At 35.1% G+C, this 20,834-nt stretch overlaps 1 protein-coding gene across 4 annotated transcripts in view; it reads right to left on the reverse strand.

Annotated features, from left to right (window-relative positions):
* Positions 1-20,834, reverse strand: part of LOC106670050 (gamma-aminobutyric acid receptor alpha-like) — a 156,447-nt gene that overhangs the window by 63,434 nt on the left and 72,179 nt on the right. For 3 of the 4 annotated variants that reach the window (XM_014400044.2, XM_014400045.2, XM_024227981.1), the window contains exon 3: positions 8,566-8,666. In XM_014400044.2, the coding sequence (XP_014255530.1) occupies positions 8,566-8,666 (101 nt within the window). Of the gene's footprint in view, positions 1-8,565; positions 8,667-9,407; positions 9,496-20,834 lie in introns of those variants that run through there. The other variant, XM_024227984.1, reaches the window with a different exon arrangement.

Below are 20,834 nucleotides of genomic sequence, written 5' to 3' on the forward strand. Positions count from 1 at the left end.
CGAAAATTCAACAAACCTGTTCACAAAGGCAGACAGAAGTAATAATAAAAAACGTAATCATCACTTTTTCCAAATTCTAAAGCACAATCGATTGCAATTCAATTGATTGAAAATCATACAGACCCACCACTAACATGGTGAGAAACCGAAAGTCGTCTGACAGATGAAAACAGCGAGGATATGCAGATAAAAACGATATAAAAGTACATTTACGCCGTTTAAAAACAAATTAAAGAAAAAAAAACAACGACAGACAGGAAAAAAATCAGACCTGATCAAAGATATTGACAAGTCTTCCACTGTCACGAACTTAGAAAATAGGACTCGACTAACCTGAAGTCACACAGACCAAGCCTTTTGACACGTCAAAACAGCTTGAATAGATAATCAGAAACGATTAAACTAAATTTTGAAACGAGTTTTTTTACAAATATGTTGGCGTGTCGACAGAGACCCGCTACTGAAGATGGCGAGAAACCGTAACGCGTCTTACAGACCGAAACCGCGTTGATAAGCAGGTCAGTTCAGCGCCCGGCCCTGAAGAAACCACCTAACTGCAGATTCATGGGTTTAACAAGGTGAAATTATATGAATGCAATTAAAACCAATAGCCTTCTTAAAGTGCTTCATTATATAAATATTTATAAAGCTGGCAGGAATTAATGCGCTGCAATTAAACCCAGCGATTGTCCTCTTCTAACTAAAGCTTGGTGTTTTTTCGTTGTTGTTTATGTTGCAAAATTAATCTAGAAATGGTCACACTGAGTCTGACAGGTTTAATCAGGAAGATTAGTTTCAGCGATAATTAAATCAGAGTTTTCTTAGAGTCGTCGATTTCCATATTCCACTGCTCACCAATTCAAGTTATTTTATTTACGGTTTCAAAGCACTAATTTATCGCTAATTGTCGATAGTTTTATCTATTTAAATTGTAAATAGTAGTTTTATTTGATCGTTCTGAATGAATTTTGATTGGTGAATTAGGAATTTTTCAATCATAAAATTAATTATTTAGTTTACAAAATATTGGAAATTTATTTTTATATTATTTATATTATATTTAGTCTTTTCGATTATATTGATAAGGCAGTGAAAAAAATACGTGAAAATATGTTTTACTTTTGAAAATGCTACAATGTTTAACAAGTTGACTAATTATGTTTTATTGCTGATGACTTGGAGGAGTATTTTTAATAAAAAATTATTAACATGTAAAAATGAAAATATATAATTTAACAGTGTTCGGGATATAAAATATTAGGACTTATATTCGTATAAGTGTTGAGCTTGACAGTTCAGACCCTTAGTAAATCAAAGGTGTGCGTCCACTGCAGGCTGGAAGGTCGCAGGGTGAACGATAAAGGCTGCCATACGACATCGGTCACCGCCTTTCTTGTAATGATTTATCCGGTAAAAATAAACCACGTTTGCCGAGGAATGAACCTCTGCTCGTTTTTCTCTTTTTTCCCGCTGATTTGGCAAAAGATTGACTGTTAAACAAGTCAGCCCAAACTTTTTTGAAAATATCATCCTTGGAGTTAGCTGTATCGAAGGGAGTAATTCCCTTTTTAATGGTTTTATTTCTGAGAGGGCCACTTTCGAACTTAACTGGAAATTCCATTATACCTAGTTCTTATCTGCTATGCCCTCCCCCTTAAATTCGTTTTCTAACGATATCTAACTGAAATGGGAAACCGTTCTTCCGATTTCAAAGTTCCACACTAAAACACTTTTGTTTAACCATTTTATCATTGAAGTATAAATAAATAACTTACAATCGCTATGCAGTAATGATGATTGTTGACATTGATCACTTATAAGTTATAAATCATCAGTTATGATTGGATTAATATTTTATTTGGTTTCAAGAAATCAATTTTTCTCTGTCTTCAATTGATCCTCATGCAATAATCAAAATTACAAGATTATTACAAATGATTCAAATAAAGAAGAAAATATGCTAATTGTTTAAAATGTAGTTGCTAAACAAATAATAATCCCTCTATCTCTAAAGTGTCACTATGCAAAACAAAGTTAAACTTCGTAAGATATGAGTAAACAACTAAGACATGCAATGTGGCTCAGTCAGAAACTTAAAGTTAAAGGCCTTAATAGACAAATAAGATGAAAACTTTTGCTAAGGACAACGTAAAAATAATTATTTTTTAAAACATAGTAAACTTAAGGAAGAAGATTATGAAATTATTCCTTATATGCTGTAATTGGCGACGGTTTTATTATTATGCAAAACCCCCACAGGTAGGATCATTGGAGTCGACCTGAAACGGGCTTCAATTCAATCAAACATTGAATTAGTGGTCCCGACTTAAATTCTATCAACACCTTTTGAGACAAGTTATCTAACAGGGTAAAAAGTGTCCCAGAGATCCCAGAGAATTTGCAGGAATTAAGCATGTCGATATTGGAGGAGTATGGAAATATTCCAAAGCACAACATTCGAAACTTCATAAAATCGATGCCACGTCGAATGCAAGCGATGATCAACGCAACAAAAAAAAATTCCTTACTGAAGTGAATAGTTTCTTCATAGCTACATTTTTGGTAAAATTGTTTTACTCTGTTTAATTTTTTATTTAACTATATCTTGTATTTTTCGTTAATAATATCCTGTAAACAATAAAAAATAAAAAGCATCACCCTCAAAAACGAGGGTGACCAATTTTTTTTGCCTCTCAGTGTTTCTACCTATCTGTTGTTCTACAGTTTTAAAGTATTTGACTCACTCAATTTCTATCTTTAATGTGGAACTACGGTGACAATAGGTGGTACAGTGTGGCCAAAGTGGGGGTTGCAACGTGAAAAGGTGAGCTCCTCGGTCACTTCCCTTTCGCAATCCAGGTCCTTCGGCATTCTTCTTTTGACCTTTCCCAACCCTTGGGTGCAAGGGGGGTATCCAGGCACAACATAATTGTGTAGCCTTGAGGGCATGGCAACCTCTCTAAAGCACAAGCTGGATTCGTGTCGGCCTCCGGGTCGGCAGCGGATGGCGGGTGCTTATCAGAGGAATACGAGGTTTAGGGTATCAGAGCCTGTCTGCATAGACGGGGGAGGGTGCATAACCATCTGTACTACGGGGTAGCAGAAAATGCTCCAAGTCCAGCCCTGCTACAAGGGAACGGTCGCTTAGTGGTGATGCTCCTGGCGGGAACTTAGAGAGAGGCTGTTCTTCTGTCTGTGACCTCTGCCCAAGCACTTACTTCCCAGTAAGTGTAAGTCAAAATAAGTTTGACCTTCGCTGTAACCCCGTACCAATAAATGTGATATGTCTCTGTAGATCTTTCGAAGCAACCGCAGGATCAGGGGTTAGAGGATAGTACAGCTGTATTATTGCCAAAAGATGCATGAAGTGTGGCAGGTTAAGAGAAAACATCTGAGTTACTATTATGAATTTGAAAAGTGATGGTGGTTTCAATTGGTGATAACATACTGATAAGCGTTAACAATATTTTTTTTACATTTTTAAAATTGCGTACTGCCATTTGTAGAAATATCAATAAAGTTGAGGAGGCAGCTTCGAGCTGAATAAATTTTAACACGTTCACCTATTTCCTTCCATCTTTCACATTCCTCGAATTTAGTAAATGCTAATAAAAAAAGTTTTTACTTTAACAGTATTTCACTATGAAGTCTACAGATTCGATAATATGTCCGATGAAAGAAGGACAGCGAGGAGGACATCAGAAGGTCAATCGAGGGTTCAAATTGGTATCAGCAGTTCCTCCATATTTTGCAGCTACAAACACCACGTTTTACGATTCGTTTTTATGACTTTGGACCATATTTAAAATTATGTGCTTTCGCGACCACTCTGTTGCCGTATTTTATTTATTCAAGGGATAACGTATTTCACTAAAATTTCAATAAAAATTGACGACTCTACTCATACTTAAAATCGGTAGAATTGCCGACCAATAGAATTTCTCCGTAAAAGGTTAAAAAAACTACACATATCGGATAATAAATAAGTGTGTGGTGATTAGTGACCGATAGTCGATGATTATTTGGAAATCGTGAGATGCGATCTGGTGTGATGTAGGTTTCAGAAAAACATTTTCTTTATCGTGCCAACGTTTCGATCATTATTGTGATCATCTTCAGGGCCTGGGATTTACAAACATTGTTTAAATTTAACAAATACATGTAGGATGTGGAAAAAAGTGAATTTATACAATGCAAAAAAATATTTTTTATATTCAATCGAAGATTTCTAATCACTCAAAGCGTTTGTTTTCTGCGTAATTGTGCCATTTTTGCGTGTTATGTTGAGAGTGCCAGTGAGATATTGCAAATAATCTTGATAATTAATTAATAATCTTCAAATCTATCAAATGCAGACAAACCAACATACATTTCCTTGCCATTCATTCACGGCCTATCACATAAATTAAACTTTAAAATAGCTTTCAAAAATTATAAAACAATTGAAACACTTTTTTCCAAAATGAAAGATCCCACACCAATAATAAATAAATCTGACGTAATCTACAAAATCAATTGTTTAAACTGTCTGACAACTTACATCGGTCTTACATCCCAATATCTGGACAAGAGAGTAAACCAACATATCTATGATTGCAAAAACCCAAGCAAAATCCTACAGCACTCGCTACCCACCATTTTGAACACAAACACAATTTCGACTTCAACAATCCAAAAATATTACTCACAGAACAAAACAAATATGGTTTACATGAACAGAGATAAGCACAGCATTAATCACAGAACAGACACATGTAAACTCAGTCGCAGCTAGGCCAATATCATTGATCAAATTCAATATAGATAACATACATATATCATCACGTCACACAAAACATATATTATAACATATAAAACATTCATCACATTCCACACATCAAACATTTTTACATAGTCTAATTTTTGAACAATTTAGCTTTCCTCTTCCTATTTATCCCCGTCTATATAATCCTGAAAGGATAATCTGGCCGAACCATTACCAACGTTTTTTCTCTTCTTCGGCTATTTTCACCTCAAAGAAGCCTACTCCTTGTACAAATAGTCCTTATAGAAAAATGTCTTTCTATCCCGACTTCCTTCCCCGCCCTTTCAAAATCCAACGCATATAAACATAAAACAGCAATATCTCACTGGCACTCTCAACACGACACGCAAAATTACGCAGAAAACAAACACTTTGAGTGAGTAGAAATACTTTGATTGAATATAAAAAAATTTTTTTTGCATTGTATAAATTCACTTTTTACACATCCTACACGTATTTGTTAAATTTAAACAATGTTTGTAATTCCCAGGCCCTGAAGATGATCTCAATAAAGATCGAAACGTTGGCACGATAAAGAAAATGTTTTTCTGAAACCTATATCACACTAGACCGCATTTCACGATTTCCGAATAATCATAATAAATAAGGAAATATTGGAATAGGGAACCGGATTAAACAATATTCTGTGCGGAAACTATTCAAATGTGTTACAGCCGTTAATGCGCTTCGTTTAATATTTTACGCATGTTACACACTTCCATTAAAATGGTAGCATAAACATCGTTGCGTAATGTGCCTTTTTTAGTCACCTGATATGCGATATAGAAGACTATGTAATAACAGAGATGGTTAGTTTCGTAATATTTTACAATTTTCTTTTCGTACAGAAGCTTCAAATCGAACAATAATTCTATGTACAATTTGACTAGCCTGTTATGTAAATATAAAATTAAATTTGTCTTTTTTCTTTCTTGGTTTTATGTTTTTTTTGTACAAAAGATACAAATAACCGCTATGTTTTAAGGGGTTTTATCTATTTCTTACGATCCTATATTAAGAACCTCTGCAAAAAAAATCTTGCTTCTTTGCTGATTCGTACTGAATTTTCGAATTTTTAGGGGGAAGGTTTCAACATAAAAAAAAACACACCTTATTGATATTTTACAATTAATTGGTCAAGCCGACCACGAAACTAGTGAATTTAACTTATTGATATTCTTGGTTGAGAAAGAGTAAATACAGTATGGCACGATGGTATAATTTACAGAATGCTTGAACGCAATTTCCCAAAATACATTATCAAGGGCAGCGTGTCTTGGAGTTCAATTGTGGGACCGACACTTTTTTTGCATCTTTTTAAATGTTTTGCCTACGCCCAAATGCTGCCAACTCGCTTTGTACGCCGACGACATAGCGCTTTATAGTTCATCCTGGAGGATGCGATCGTCAAAAACATAAATACGGGGCTGGAAAGAGTAAAACGGTTCTGCACTAGATGGAAACAGAAAATTAACTCTTCCAAAACTACACTGACAGGCAAAAAATTCCACCCAACTGATTTTTTTTCATTTTCTCGATAAAAAAAATTCTCCCCTTAATTTGTTTCATTGATTTTATGAATAAATATTTGTTTATGCTATGTTTTAAATTGGGAATATCAATTAGAGTAAACTAAATTTTTAATCTAAAACGAGGATGAAGGATTTTTCAATGTTTAATATTTACGGAATTTGAAATGTTTATTCAGTGTCATTTGAATTCTGAAGCAATAGACTGTTTAGTTTTCATCTTTGTTTTCTTAATGGCAATTTTTAAACTTAAAAATGCCACTTGGGCTGAGGATGTTGTGCGTGGTTTGGCATTTATTGATGATGGACGTTCCATCAGGTATGCGGCTAATGCCATCGGAGTTCCCTACGAAACTCTAAGAGACGCCGTTAGACCTTTTCGAGAAACTGGGTCCTACCATAGAAGGCCTGGTACTGGACGCCCGAGGGACCGCAGGATGACCGTTTTTTGACTTTGAGAAATTTGCAAAACCGGCACCTTTGTTGTTTCAGCGATCCATCAGATAACCATCCTTAGTCAGGAAGTTCGAGTTGTCCAAATTTTTGAACGCACTGCCGAAGAAGATGAAATCAGTACGGACTGATGGCATTTCACCCCGTAAGAGGACTCCTATTTGCTTGAGAACACAGCTATTGGTCTTTAGACGATTGGTCAGCTGTACTTTTTACAGATGAGTGTAGATTTGCTCTACGATCTCCAGATGGGAGTGAAAGAGTGTGGAGAAGGCGAAATGAAGGGATCGAAGCATGTAATTTTTCCAACCTTTCAATGGAGAGTCGCACAGAGTTGGTTGTTGTTCGTGGAGGGTCTTTGATGGCCACTCACTATGTGGATGAAATTTTGGGACATCATGCGTTGCTTATCCTCGATGAAATCAGCGAATCCTATTCTAATGAACGATAATGCCGTCCACTTGTCACTCGCATAGTACAAACGTACCTTCAAAGGCATAAAATCAGGGTCTTAGCCTGTCCAGCCCGTTCTCCAGACTTGAACCTCATCGAACATTTATGGGAAAACCTCAAAAGACGAATAAGAGCAGGTCCATCACTTACTGATTCTTAAAAGTACTCTTCGTGAAGAATGGGCTAACCTCCAGCAAAGAGACATTTCCAGACTAGTAGGAAGTATGCCGAGGCTTCTTCGAGATGTAATTAAGGCAAGAGGACGAAATACGCGATATTGAAATGTTAATTAAAAATATAAAACAAATTTTATCTGTCCGTCTTTAAAAAATTTTTTTTTTATATTTTTCATTTTCATTACCTATTAACATTTTTTTTTTGACAAAGACTCAATTATTAAAGGTTAAAAAACATGAAAAAATACAAATCAAGTTTTATTAAAAGTGGCCGGAATTTTTTACCTGTCATTGTAGTTTTATGCTACTCACTAAGCGTAGGCCTCTGCTCTCCCACAATATATTATTCGATAGGGCGTCGTTTAAGTGGTTAAAAACTGGTACCTAGGAATCACTGTTGATACCAAATTGAATTTTAGTGCTCACACAAGTAATCTGGTAGGCAACGGGAAAGCGGCTATACGAACACTTTTCCCATTGCTCAGAAAGGGGTCTGGCATGAGCCAACACAACTAACTTCTAATTTATAAGGTGTTATTAAACCATATGCATGGCCAGCATGGAATTTTACCTGTAAAACAAATCCCAATAAATTACAGGTAATCCAAAAGAATTTTTTCCTGCTCGCCACTGCCTCTCCCAAATATTACAAATTGACAGACCTACACGAACGAACTAACACGAAATGGGTAGAGGAGAAAATGTACAATGAGTGTGTCATCAAATCCCATTTGCAGATCCATTGGTGCATATCAAACAAATGTAAATTGGAAACATAAGAGGATCAACAACGTACCTGGTTTATAAACTTGTCATAGTTATCAAATTCATAGTTTTAAGAATATTTATGTATTTAATTATTTATTTACATATCATATACACTTATTATATGCATTTATTTATATTATTTAATTCTATTTATAGAATTCATCCCTCTGCATGTGATTTTTTTGAACATAAATTTTTTCCCACAAATTATTATGGAATTTCTCATACCTTTTTGTATATAACGATGATTAGTTGTAAATAGGAAGCCATAGTGAAACGTCACTTTCCCTACATTCTAAAATTATTGCATATATTTTGATGCACATGTGCAAATAAAAATTTATTCTATTCTATTCTTGGTTATTTTACTTAATTCGCTTACCGCCAAACCCTGGTCGCACGCTGTTGTCATATCCTCGTAGTAGGTTGTCGAGTAGCTCGGACACGTTTTTGTGGTGATTCCTTTCAAACCCGAGAGTCCCCCTAAAACACGATGAAACAGTCACAGTTTATTAATCAAAATGTTGTATGCAATGTTACTTATTTAAATGGATTAAGAATTGATTATATGTTCCCTAACTTCTTTGGATTTTGTTTGCTGTTATTAAAAACGAGAATATCACATGATCTTTGGTGTGTACTTTTTATTTATTAGTTCTTTAATTTATTTGTTGTATATATATGTCAGTACATGCATATTACGCATGCGGTCGCAGTACGCTTTTTCATACGATCACAGGAGTATCCCTAATGCCAGTACCGAACGTCGAGGACACATGCCATGAGAAACCTACCAGTAATGGCACTCGAAAATTTCAGTTTAGGTAATTACATTATTTAGGTTGTATTATATGTAGGTAATATTTATTAGGTGTCTTCTTAGTGGTCCAAGTCTTCTGTTAAGTTGTTGTCTTTTAAGTGTTGTGTGGGGATTCGACGTCAGTCTGCTATCTAGGTTATGATGACGCACTATGTCGTGTTACTGACAAACTAAACAAAATTTAGACTTAATTCTTGTGGATCTTTACCCGTCCGAATAATAGTGGGAAAGGCATAAAACTAAAGACTTTGATTACAATTGTATAAAAAAAGGACTTTAATTATAGTATACAAAAAAGAGCAGCAATAAAGGAATGGCGGCTCTGCCATGCTTCAGCACATTCTTCTTAAACAATAAATAAATAACCAAACACATTCACTAATAAAAACAACAAAAAGGCTCACTGGTGTTGAAAAAAGTGTGATGAGAAGGCGACAAAAACTGGAGAATCAGAAAGCGATGAATCCAATTAATGGCTCAAGTCCGCAAACTTCTTTCGACCAAAACCAACTTCCGACGTCAGGAAACATAAAAGAGACTGCCGTGGTCCTATTAATTCCCGAAGTGTTCAGCGAAATATGTCCATTGTTGATGCTCTGGCATTATAAGGTATAGTCTTGAGTACTAAAATAGAAGTCGGTATCCCTTTGTTGTTGATGTAAACTATAAGGCAAGACAGTTTTTTTTCAATGCGAACGTACACCGAGTAAATTTTTCTTCATGTAGTACTTTTGCAGTCTTCCATTGGAGCCTAAATAAAAAAAAAAGAAAATAGGAAGGCACCAATTAAAGAAATGTGTAGGTCGGAAAATAAATGCAATTTTCTTGTTGAAATTTCAATACATCTCACACTGACAAATGCTACAGTGCTATCCTCGAATAATGCTATTGTTGTGTTTTGTGTTCACAGGTCACTGTATACAGCAGATCTAGTTATTAGGACGCATCCGTGAGGAACCCCAACCTTTATTTCCTAAAGCGCGCAGTATTCGACATCTTTTCTTGGAAGAGTCTAGGAGAAGTAGGAGGAGAAAAGTTGAGTGTACTTGGTTGGGATTTTTTAAGTTCATGAATTAAGCCTTAAGTTAAGGCTAGAAACACTGTGGAACATTGATTTTCTAAAGCTCTCTATATTAATCAGTAAATCTGTGAACGCTCTATTGTTAAGTGTTTTGTTCTAATGCCAAATTGATGATTCGGTATGAGAATCTTTTATTCTATGATTATATGAGACTTTGAACTTTCATGGTGATAGTTTTTCTTTGTCTTAAGATCACTGGAATTCTATATATTTTCTTCATTCAAATTCATGTTCAAATTGATGAAAACATGAAACTGGTCAAGATCTGTTCGGTAAAACTCATGACTTACGGTTGGTCAAATTGTAACTTTTGCACTTTGAGCAGATTCGAGATGGCTGAGCTGCTGACTGATCAAACTGAATTTCTGCAATGATCTGCCGAATAAAACAAACCGAAAATTTAGAGTAAGATGTAACAAAGTCAATTACACAAGAGAACGGTGTATCTCAAGGTTAGGTGCTTAGTGCATCTCTTTTCTGTATCTTTTATTTGTTTTTGGAGTCTATTATATGCTTCTAATTGAATATATTACGTTTCCAATGGAGGTTGGTTTAATAGTGTTTCTAAGGCAGCTGAGAGTGTTAATTGGCCCTGTAATGCATAGATTTGCCAATCTTTGAACGCTGCTTATTTTTTATGTTATTTGTTTTTATTGAGCTGTAGACATCCATATTAATGAACCAGAAAGATATGAAAAATCTCATTACAACAATCTTAGTCAACAAGAATTACTGAAAGTTAATCAGAAGCCATTAGTGATACCGTACTTTTGGTTATGATGTGCTGTAGGCGAGGGCTAATTTCTCGTCAAAGGTAATTCTCAGAGATTCAGCCTCATTTTTGCACTGAGACATTTCATTATACAAACACGGACAAAATATTAATTTTTTTTTAGTAAATGCAATTGGTGTGGGTTTTGAGCAGTTTACACTGAAAAGTTAAGAAAAACAATCAAATTGACTTATGAATAGATTCTTCGAAATATTCTTAGAAAGAAATTTTATACTACATTTATCCTACCTTTTATATTAAATTAATAGTATATTAAACAAATATCATCTCCATTGGTTTTATTTGATTTTCACGTAACATTGGCCAGTAATTAATCTTTTTGGTCTATTATCTACTATCACGACAAGGAATGTGATTGGAATTCTGACTGGCCACTGTCACTTAAGAAGGCACAGGTACAGACAGAACTGAGCAGATACTGCCAGGAAGATGATACTGCAGAACATGTTATGTGTTTTCTTTGAGGGTCTGTGTATGTGTAGATTCTTGCAACTAGTAGAGGAAAAGCTGCAAGCAAGACCCTACACTAAGAAGCTGGCAAGGGTATGTAAATTGTTTAACGACCTAAAGCTGGCCAGTAAGTTATAAAAATAGAAGAGCACAATGGGTCTTCACATGTGGAGGTGCTGAAGGTCATGTCACTACCTCTTTTATCCACATCCTATCTACTATCACAGGATATAGTAGACATATAAAATCTTCTTACTACATCATTTAGATATCAATCCAAAATCAAAAGGAGGATTGCTACAGCATAAAGTTATTTTGGAATATTTTGTTAATGGAATCATGCCTGTTTTTAATCTTGGTATAAAAACAATCTTTCAACGTTTTATGTTGATTGTTTAGAGAGAATTTAAAAGGAATTTGGTTTATAACTTTTGGCCAGATGTCGACTAAATATAAATTTTATTTCTAGAACTGGAACAAACGCCTTACCCGGATTGGAGGTTGGAACACACGACTGGAATTTTCCAAGCCGCCAATGTTGTTATTTGTAACCTAATCTCCCAGATTCTCCTTGGAAAACTCAATACCGTTCATTTTTATTTATCCCTTGAAATATCTATAACATAAAAATACAATCCGATTCTGTAATTTTATTGTTACATTCAATGTCAGAATGAAATACGAGTAAATTACGTTTATGCATAACGAATTATTGATGTTGTAAATGTCAACTCAATAACACTGCAGACGTGTCGGCGAGGCAATGTTGTCAAAGTAGCATGTATGCTGGATGGACAGGCCCTGTATTCTAATTTTAGCTCATGTTTATAAACAATATTTATCTGTATCGATCATGGGACGGAGGCAACCTTGAGTTCGGTCCATAGTTATATCGAATTCTATGGGTACTATTAATACACACCGATATTCAAAAAAGTGGCCACCCTTAATATTTTTTATTACCTCTTAGACAATCCACCATTGATTGCTTTACAACAATATTAGGTCCATTTTAAAGGATTAGAGGTAAATAAAACAGATAAAATCTTCCACTTGTGTTTATAATTGGATTTTGTAAATATATCTTTCAACATCCAATCTCTTTTTTGTTGGGTTTTCTGTAAAGTTTCTTTCTATTGTTCCGGTGGTTCGATTTTTTAAAGATGTATCATTTTTAAGTTTCAAATCTGTTTGGCTTCGATTCGGCTAGGATCGTAGAATTGTTGGAAGATAGAAGTCAAGCTCATGTGACCAGGGTGCTTACCATTTCTAGAACAACTGTCCGAACGCCTCCCTTCGCTCTCAAGATATTTTAAAACGTTTTATTGTTTCGAATGTAGTCCGTGATCGACATTTTACCGCTGAGCGACGACTTCAACAATTTAGAAATATTTATCTCAGTTTATACGCTGTAAGAAGAAGACTTTCAGAAGCTGGATTGCGTTGAGAGAGAGTTTGCTACTGGTCCAGAACTTCTAACAAGGCACAGAACAGCTCGGTTAAGTGTCGCCAGAAATCACATCAATTCTTCTGAGCTGTTAGAACTAAAATCTTGTTTTGAGTCAAGGTTTTGTTTTAAGATCCTCTGACGGACGATAAAGGGTTTGGAGAAGAACAGGAGAGCGATATATCTCCGGAACATTTTCACTCAGGAGAAGCCAGGGTGGTGTTATGGTTTGGGCAGGCATTTCTATGGAAGGTCGCACAAGATTGATCTTCATTAAGGGTTCCCTAGCAGCTGCGGATGCATTGAAGATATGTTATCAAAAGAAGTTGTTTCTTACGTGCCTCTGATTGGCGATGGTTTTATTTTTATGCATGACAATGCAGGTTCCCCGCGAAGCTAGATCCGTGAGGACTACTTGAAACAGGATTCAATTCAATGTTGGGGTGGCCAGGTGTCGTCCCGATTTAAATCCTATCAAACATCTTTGAGACAATTTGTCAAAGAGGGTAAAAAGTAGCCCAGTGATGCCGGAGAATTTGGAGAAATTTAAAATGGAGCTGATGGAGTAGGAAAATATTCCACAGCACTACGAACAACAAAACCTCATAAAATCAATGCAAGCGATGATGAACGCAAGAGGAAGAAATACTCCGTACTGAATTGAATATTTCCTACATTGTTTCCATAGCAACATTTCGGTAAAATTATATTAGTCAGTTTACTCTATACGTTATATTTTTCTTTAAAAATATCCTGTAAACAACAAAAAATAAAAATTATAACCATTGCAAGTATTTACCAAAACAAAAAAAAAAAAATGGTGGCCACTTTTAGCCATTGAACCCCCTAAAGAATTTATCCCCTCGAGTAAAATTTTAAACAGAATACTTATTAGATTCATATCTACATAACAAATAAATAATACAACATAAATGTAAACCGAAAATTAATTCAGGTACAAGATTGGAAGTTTTTCCTTGTGGTTAAGCTCTGCGCTGAGTTTGAAATCGATGCTTCATCTCTGAAGGATCGGTCCAAGAGCATAAAACCGTTATCTGTGTCAAAGTGCTCTTTATTGTGTGGGCTGATGTTCCTCATGAACCTGATCGATGCTAATGCCCGTTTCCATGTGGTAACACTACCAAATGCGTTTGACGGCGGTTTTTACCCCCCGGGAGTGTCTAATCGAGTGGTCAACCTGTGCCCATTTTTGCCGGGAGGGCCGAATGGAATTGAAGTAAAAACCTTCTGTCCCCTTTCACATTTGCCGCCATAAACAGACCGGTCTTCTCGTCCCGAGGGAGAAATTGGCGAATTGAATCACGAAGCCCCGGAGGGGAAGAATCCAGACTTTCACTCTCAGACAACGTGTAAATAAAGGGACAACTTTATTCAATGAAACGTAACTTAATTTTATTAACGTATTTAGAAACTGAAATAACCCAATAAAGAAGTACAAATTTAAACTTTAATTTCCACATTTAAATCGGATACTACTTATTGAACTCTGCACATATTCATAACGAATAACGTTAATCAGTCTAAGTTTATTGCAAAAAGAATTTTGAATTCAAAAACTTTATTAATTGGAAATACAGGAAATCCGAGTTAATTTTTAATTTATTTGTTTAAAAGCTGCATCCTACTCGTATTTGCATTATTAGCGGTTCTAACTACCCTAATCCTGGCAATCTTTGGAAATTTATTTAATAATTTCGAAATTTTTTTTAAGTGGTTCAACTTTCTGATGATTATTAGTTTATTTCCGAGTTGTTATTATAAAATAACGCATTGTACGATGTGGATTTGATTAAAATTCGTTGGTGTGTTGGAATGAGGGCGCAACGTCAGTCAGAAATAACCTCAATTTTACCTCTGAATTTGACATATGTTGGTTTATTTGCAAAAAAGTAAATAATGTAGCACCAACGGAAGAGAATAAAATGTACACATTGTGTTTATTTGGATTGTCCCGAATTTCCAAGTTGATTTGGGCTCCAACCCAACAGAAAATTTAATCGGATAAATGGTCCACTGTTAATTATCTCTATTACTTCTATTTTTAATATTATATCAATTTGTTTGATGAATTTTATTAATGTTAATTTCCTCACTTATTAATTTTCTAATAAAAACCTATTTTAATATAAAAAAAGTCAGTATTTGAGTGAGTAGATCCATAAATGGGTAATTGAGTGTATGGTGAGTGTGTTAGTGAATGCTTCTATGAAGGGTTGAGTGAGTAAATGTGTTAATGAGTGAGTAGTTGAGTGCGAGAGTGAGAAAGTGGATGAATAAATGAGTGATTTAATGAGGCATTGTTTGAGTAAACGTGTGAGTGAGGGATTTAGTGAGAGAGTGTGTGTATGATTGAGTGTGTAGATTGTGAATAAGTGGTTTAGTAAGGGGTTGGTTGAATAAATGAGTGAGTGATTCAATGACACATTGATTGAGTAACGAGTGAGTTATGAGTTTAGTGTTGGATTGTGTATGGAGTGTAGTGATATGAGTGTGTAGATTATTAGTAAGTGGGTGAATAAATGAGTGGATGATTCGGGAGTGAGTAAATGAGTAAGTGCTTCTAGGAAGGAGTGAATGAGTGAGTGATTGGGTGATTCAGTGAGGTATTGACTAAGCAAATGTGTGAGTGATGATTTAAGTGATAGAGTGAGAAGATTATTAATAAATGGTGACTAAATGAGTGGGTGATTCAGGGAAGGAGTGAGTGAGTGAACGAGTAAGTGATTCAACGAATGAGTGAATGATTGGGTGATTCATTGACGTGTGATTGAGTATGAAGATTGTGAGAGAGTCATTTAGTGAGGAATTGTGTGTGTGTGTGTGTGTGTGTTTGAGTGAGTGAATTAATTAATGAAGGAGTGTGTGTGTGTAATTGGGTGTGTAGATTGTGAGTAAATGAGTGAATATATATGTGGATGATTTAGAGAAGGAGTGAGGAGTGATTCAGTGAGTAAATGTGGGAGTCAGGGTGTGTGTGTGATAGTGAGAGAGTGATTTAGCGAGGGAGTGATGAGTAAATGAGTGAGTGATTCAATGAGACATGGAATATATAAATGCGTGAGTGCGGGAATGTATGTGTGTTTGAGTGTGCAGATAGTAAGTGGGAGAATAAATGATTGAGTGATTCTGAGAAGGAGTGAGTGATTCATTGAGACAACGATTGAGTAACTGAGTGAGTGATGAGTTTAGTGATGGATTGTGTGTGGAGTGCAGTGATATGAGTGAGTAGATCATTAGTAAGTGAGTTATTCGGGGAAGGAGTGAGTGAATAAATGAGTAAGTGATTCGAGGAAAGAGTGAATGAGTGAGTGATTGGGTGAGACGTGATTGAATGTGTAGATTGTGAGTGAGTCATCTAGTGAGGAAGTATGTTTTTGTTTGAGTGAGTAGATTGTGAGTGAATCAATTAGTGAGGGAGTGTGAGTGTAATTGAGTGTAGATTGTGAGTGAATTAGCGAATATAAGTGGATGATTTAGAGAAGGATAGAGAAGTAATTCAATGAGACATGGAATATGTAAATGTGTGAGTGCGGGAATGTATGTGTGATTGAGGGTGCAGATAGTAAGTGGAAGAATAAATGATTGAGTGATTCTGAGAAGGAAAGAGGGATTCATTGAGGCATCGATAGTGTAAATGTTTGAGTGGGGGAGTGTGTGTGTGTGTGTGTAATTGGGTGTTTAGATTGTTAGTGAGTCATCTAGTGAGAGAGTGGATAAGTAAATGCGTGAGAAGATGTGTGTATGAGTGATTTAGTGCAGGATTATGAAGGTAGTGGAAAATGCTTTTTATTTGTACTTTGTAGTAACTAACAATTTTAAAGTTTCCTTTAGTTAATAAAGTTTTATAATATTAAATTTACCAATGTGCTCAGCTTATTTCCTATTTGTCTAAAACTATATTCTGAAATTTATTCATAGAAAATTTTTGGATACTGAAAGTTTCATGCAAAAGGTCGACATAAATCACAGTTAACGAGATATTTTCACCCCGGCAGACGACAATGAGCTGGCCCACTTTAGTTGCCCACTCGGCGAAAAAGTTGTGAACGGCTTGCTTCGAATACAGACTCATTTTTTTTGCAACTGGAAATAGAAAAACCTTTGGACAAGAAGTTATTTAAGGTAATACGTCTTATAAAAGAACGGAAAGCGACAAAACCCATCTATCTACAAGAAAAACTCGATCGAAAATGTTTTACTCAATTGGAGGAGAAAGCCAGCTTGCCAATTATTTATCTCTGTCTTCCTAGTAATTTGTCATCGGTTCAAGTCAAATCAACCATTCGTGAAACTGGCACTAAAGAAAAAAAGCGGTACTTTACAAATTACTTGATAAAGTGCCAAACATGCTTTTCATCAACAAGTGTTTGGCATTGTTTAGGGTTAAATCGGTTTTTTATTGAACATTCGGACGGAAAATACATTTCCAGTTATCGAGACACCATTATGACTGGAGGATCTGACAATTCCAATTCACGGCCGGGCATGTTCCAATCGATGGATGACTGATTCGTTTAACGTGTGACCAATTGATGGGAAGTGGCAGAGCTCTATTTTTCTACCAGGTCAGACGATTTATGCTGTTTGACCATGCGTTTTAAACACATAAAAGGATGATTAAATTAGGCAGTAATTAGGCAGTTTTGCCACCTGATATGTCAACCATTTCCGCTTTTCTACAATATTATTAGTTGACAATTATATAGAATAACCTGCGGTCCCATATTAAATTTCTCGCTATAGGTTTTCCTAGTTTTCGAAATAACCCTTCCTTAGAAGGTATTTTAGATTTGTTAAAAACCAATTGGTATGTATATATTTATTTTATTACTTATATGTATTCGGCTATTCGTGTTGCAAACTTTGCAAGTAGATTCTACATTCAAAATGAAACCAAAAAGACGTAATTAACTGTGGTCCAAATCTCAACAGTTTTGGAGTTATTCCTCTTTTTCTGATTTTTTAAGATTTCACGACCTTGTTCTCCAAAACAGAAAGGTCTTCTACCGTGCAAACCCGTCAACCACGGTTTTTACCTGTCCTTCATCAATTTCTTCATCTTTGAAAAATGTAATTATAAAAGCAATTACACCACTAAAAAGGATATTAAATAGAGTACGTTTTACGTTTTCTCAAATTTCCTCTCCAGGTTTGGAAGTAGTAGTTTAGAATCACCGTAGTAAGTTTTTCAACAATGAAAAAAGAATTATTTTTCAAAGTTCTGGCTACTAAAACACATTTTTTATCAACGTTTAAAAGTTTAGTATTAATCATATCTTAAATTTAACGTAGTTTTCAATGCTAACAACGGAGTTGTCCAAAACTTTTCTGTTTTGGAGTTATCATCGTTTATTTGATTAAAAAATCAGAAAAGGAGACTAACTCCGAAACTGTTGAGATTTGGACCACAATTAATTAGAACTTTTTGGTTCTATTTTAAATGTAGAATCTATTGGCAAAGTTTATAACACGAGTAGCCGAACACCGTGTATAATAGGTAAAATGTTGTCCATTGCTCTTTCCTTAACTCCTAAATTCAGTTCGTTCCCTTCTAGATCTATACGAGTTTAGCCTTTAATTTTGCTATTCATCAACTGGACATTCAAATGTCTTAGACATCGCATTTAATTTTATATGGTAGGATCTGCTGTTACAATTCATAATCTGTTCCTACCTAATTGCTGAATGTACAATGCTTTTTATCCGAAGAAAAGAACGGTCTTTGATCCTTATACTAAAACTAAATACTTATCTATTCCACACTTCGATTGTTCCCTAAACCAAAAAATCCAACACATTATGTGCGATCATTTTTACCAATAAATCTGTTATCGTTTTAAAGATTTTTTAAAGAAAAAGCTCCTGGTAAAAGGAATCCTTCTAATCCTAAATTCGTTAAATATAATTCTTGACCATAATTTTGGTTTTTGCAAATGTTACTCAGTTACCGTAGCACTGCCATCAAGTAGTATACTCTTCTCTTGAGTTATCCAGTACTGTTCGGAGGCTTTCTTGACGTTAGGCAAGCTTTTGATTGTGACCGATGCTTGCTGTTCATGTTCATGTTCTCATATTGAACAACTATCGCTGACCGGGTTTTCCGAGTTGTTTTATTATCCTATTCAGGCTGGTATCCTCGGAGTAGTGTATTGAATCTCTTCCACCATTTTAACCTAGAATGAATTACCAGCACCAAACTGGGAGAAGGCCAAACAGGTAATATCTTGGGAGGCCTACAAATGGGCGGTACAGTCCTTCACGAAATACAAGGCAGCCGGGGTGGATGGAATATTCCCTGCCCTCCTTCAACAGGATGCACCCAGTCTATCTAGTAGTGTGGGATCTCCTAAGGAATAGTCTGGCATTGGGACATATACCAAAATGCTGGAAGGAAATAAAAGTAATTTTCTTACCCAAACCAGGTAAAGCCTCATATCAATTACCTAAATCATATAGACCTATAAGTATATCTTCTATTTTCATAAAAATAATAGAGAAAATTTTAGATAAATATATTAGACATGATTGTGGGATTAATACAATGATACATCCCAATCAAAATGCCTATTTACCAGGAAAATCAGTGGAAACGGCTTTGCATTCACTGATAGGCAGGATTGAGAAATCATAATAATGAATATACACTAGGCTGCTTCTTCGATATCCAGGGGGCGTTTGATAATGCTGATACTTCTTACATTATATCAGCGCAGATAATTACTATGTTGACCATCACCTTACTAGATGGGTGAAGACCTACTTGGAGGGAGGGATGGTCAATATGTGCTTAGGTTGTAGCACTCTTAGAATTAATGTCAAAGGAAGCTGTCCACCGGGAGGCTGCTTGTCACTGGTTAATTACTGTTTAATAGAACTTCTGAATAATTCAGGTTTCTACAGTCAATTATTTTCAGATAATGGTCCATAATGCTCACAGGTAGGGATTTGACCATTGACTCTTCTTCAAATGCCATGGGATTGCTTTAAGAGTGGTGTTGTGATAAAGGTTTATCAATTAATCCAGCTAAACTGGAATTGATAATGGTAGGAGAAGAACATTAGGTAATTTTAAAAACCCTAAATTTCAGGCATAGAATTAAAGTTAGTGGATTCAATCAAATTCCCTGGTTTGACGCTTGACAGGAAACTTGACTGGAAAGGCCACATTAAAAACATATACAGGAAAGGCATATTATCTATGGTACAATGTAGGAGAATTGTCGGTAAAACGCGCACGTGCGCGTGTGTGTGTGTGTGTGCGCGCGTGTGAGAGAGGGATTATTTTGTTTAACTATCACTCAAGGTTTGATCTCTAGGACCACTTTTACACCTAAATTGAAATTACAGCAACATGATTTTATAAACTATTCAACCAACTATATACCAAAAAGTTTAACAAATTAATTATCTCTTACAATATGCTTGTTTACAGTGGATTAACACATTCAAAATAAAAAGTAATCTTGAAATAATAACGAACGTAACTTCTATAAGGAAAATTACTAACAATAGACATTTGTAAGGGTTTAAAATTATAAACTTAAATGACAGTTGTAAAGATACATTATCAACGCTTTAACATGGCAATCTTTGTACTTAATTGAGGAAAAAGAGAGAAAAAATTTAAATTACAGTTTAATATTTTACACATATTTTGATATAAAATAATTTTATAGTTTTTTTCTAAATGCACTTATTTCATTACAATGCTGAATTTCAACTGGCAATTTCGAAAACACGTTTGCACTTTTAATTGACATATTGTTGTTCTATGATTTAAAATTTGTAATTGCTTAGTTTTATACCTTGTGTTTGTATTATGTACATCACATGTATATTTTTTTAAAAATATGTATGTAGGTTTTCCATTTTTAACACATTGAAGATGATACGTGGTAAATTATAATCAATTGAATCATTAATTTTTAAAAACTGGAGTTAAGAAAATTTATCATAAATTCTATCATCATATTTTAATTTAAGTATATATCTTACACACATAGTACACCAACACCGAGAGAGAGAGAAAGAGAGAGAGA

Source organism: Cimex lectularius, unplaced genomic scaffold (assembly GCF_000648675.2).
Source record: "Cimex lectularius strain Harlan isolate CLEC.00 unplaced genomic scaffold, Clec_2.1 scaffold38, whole genome shotgun sequence".
Classification (NCBI taxonomy): Eukaryota; Metazoa; Arthropoda; class Insecta; order Hemiptera; family Cimicidae; genus Cimex; species Cimex lectularius.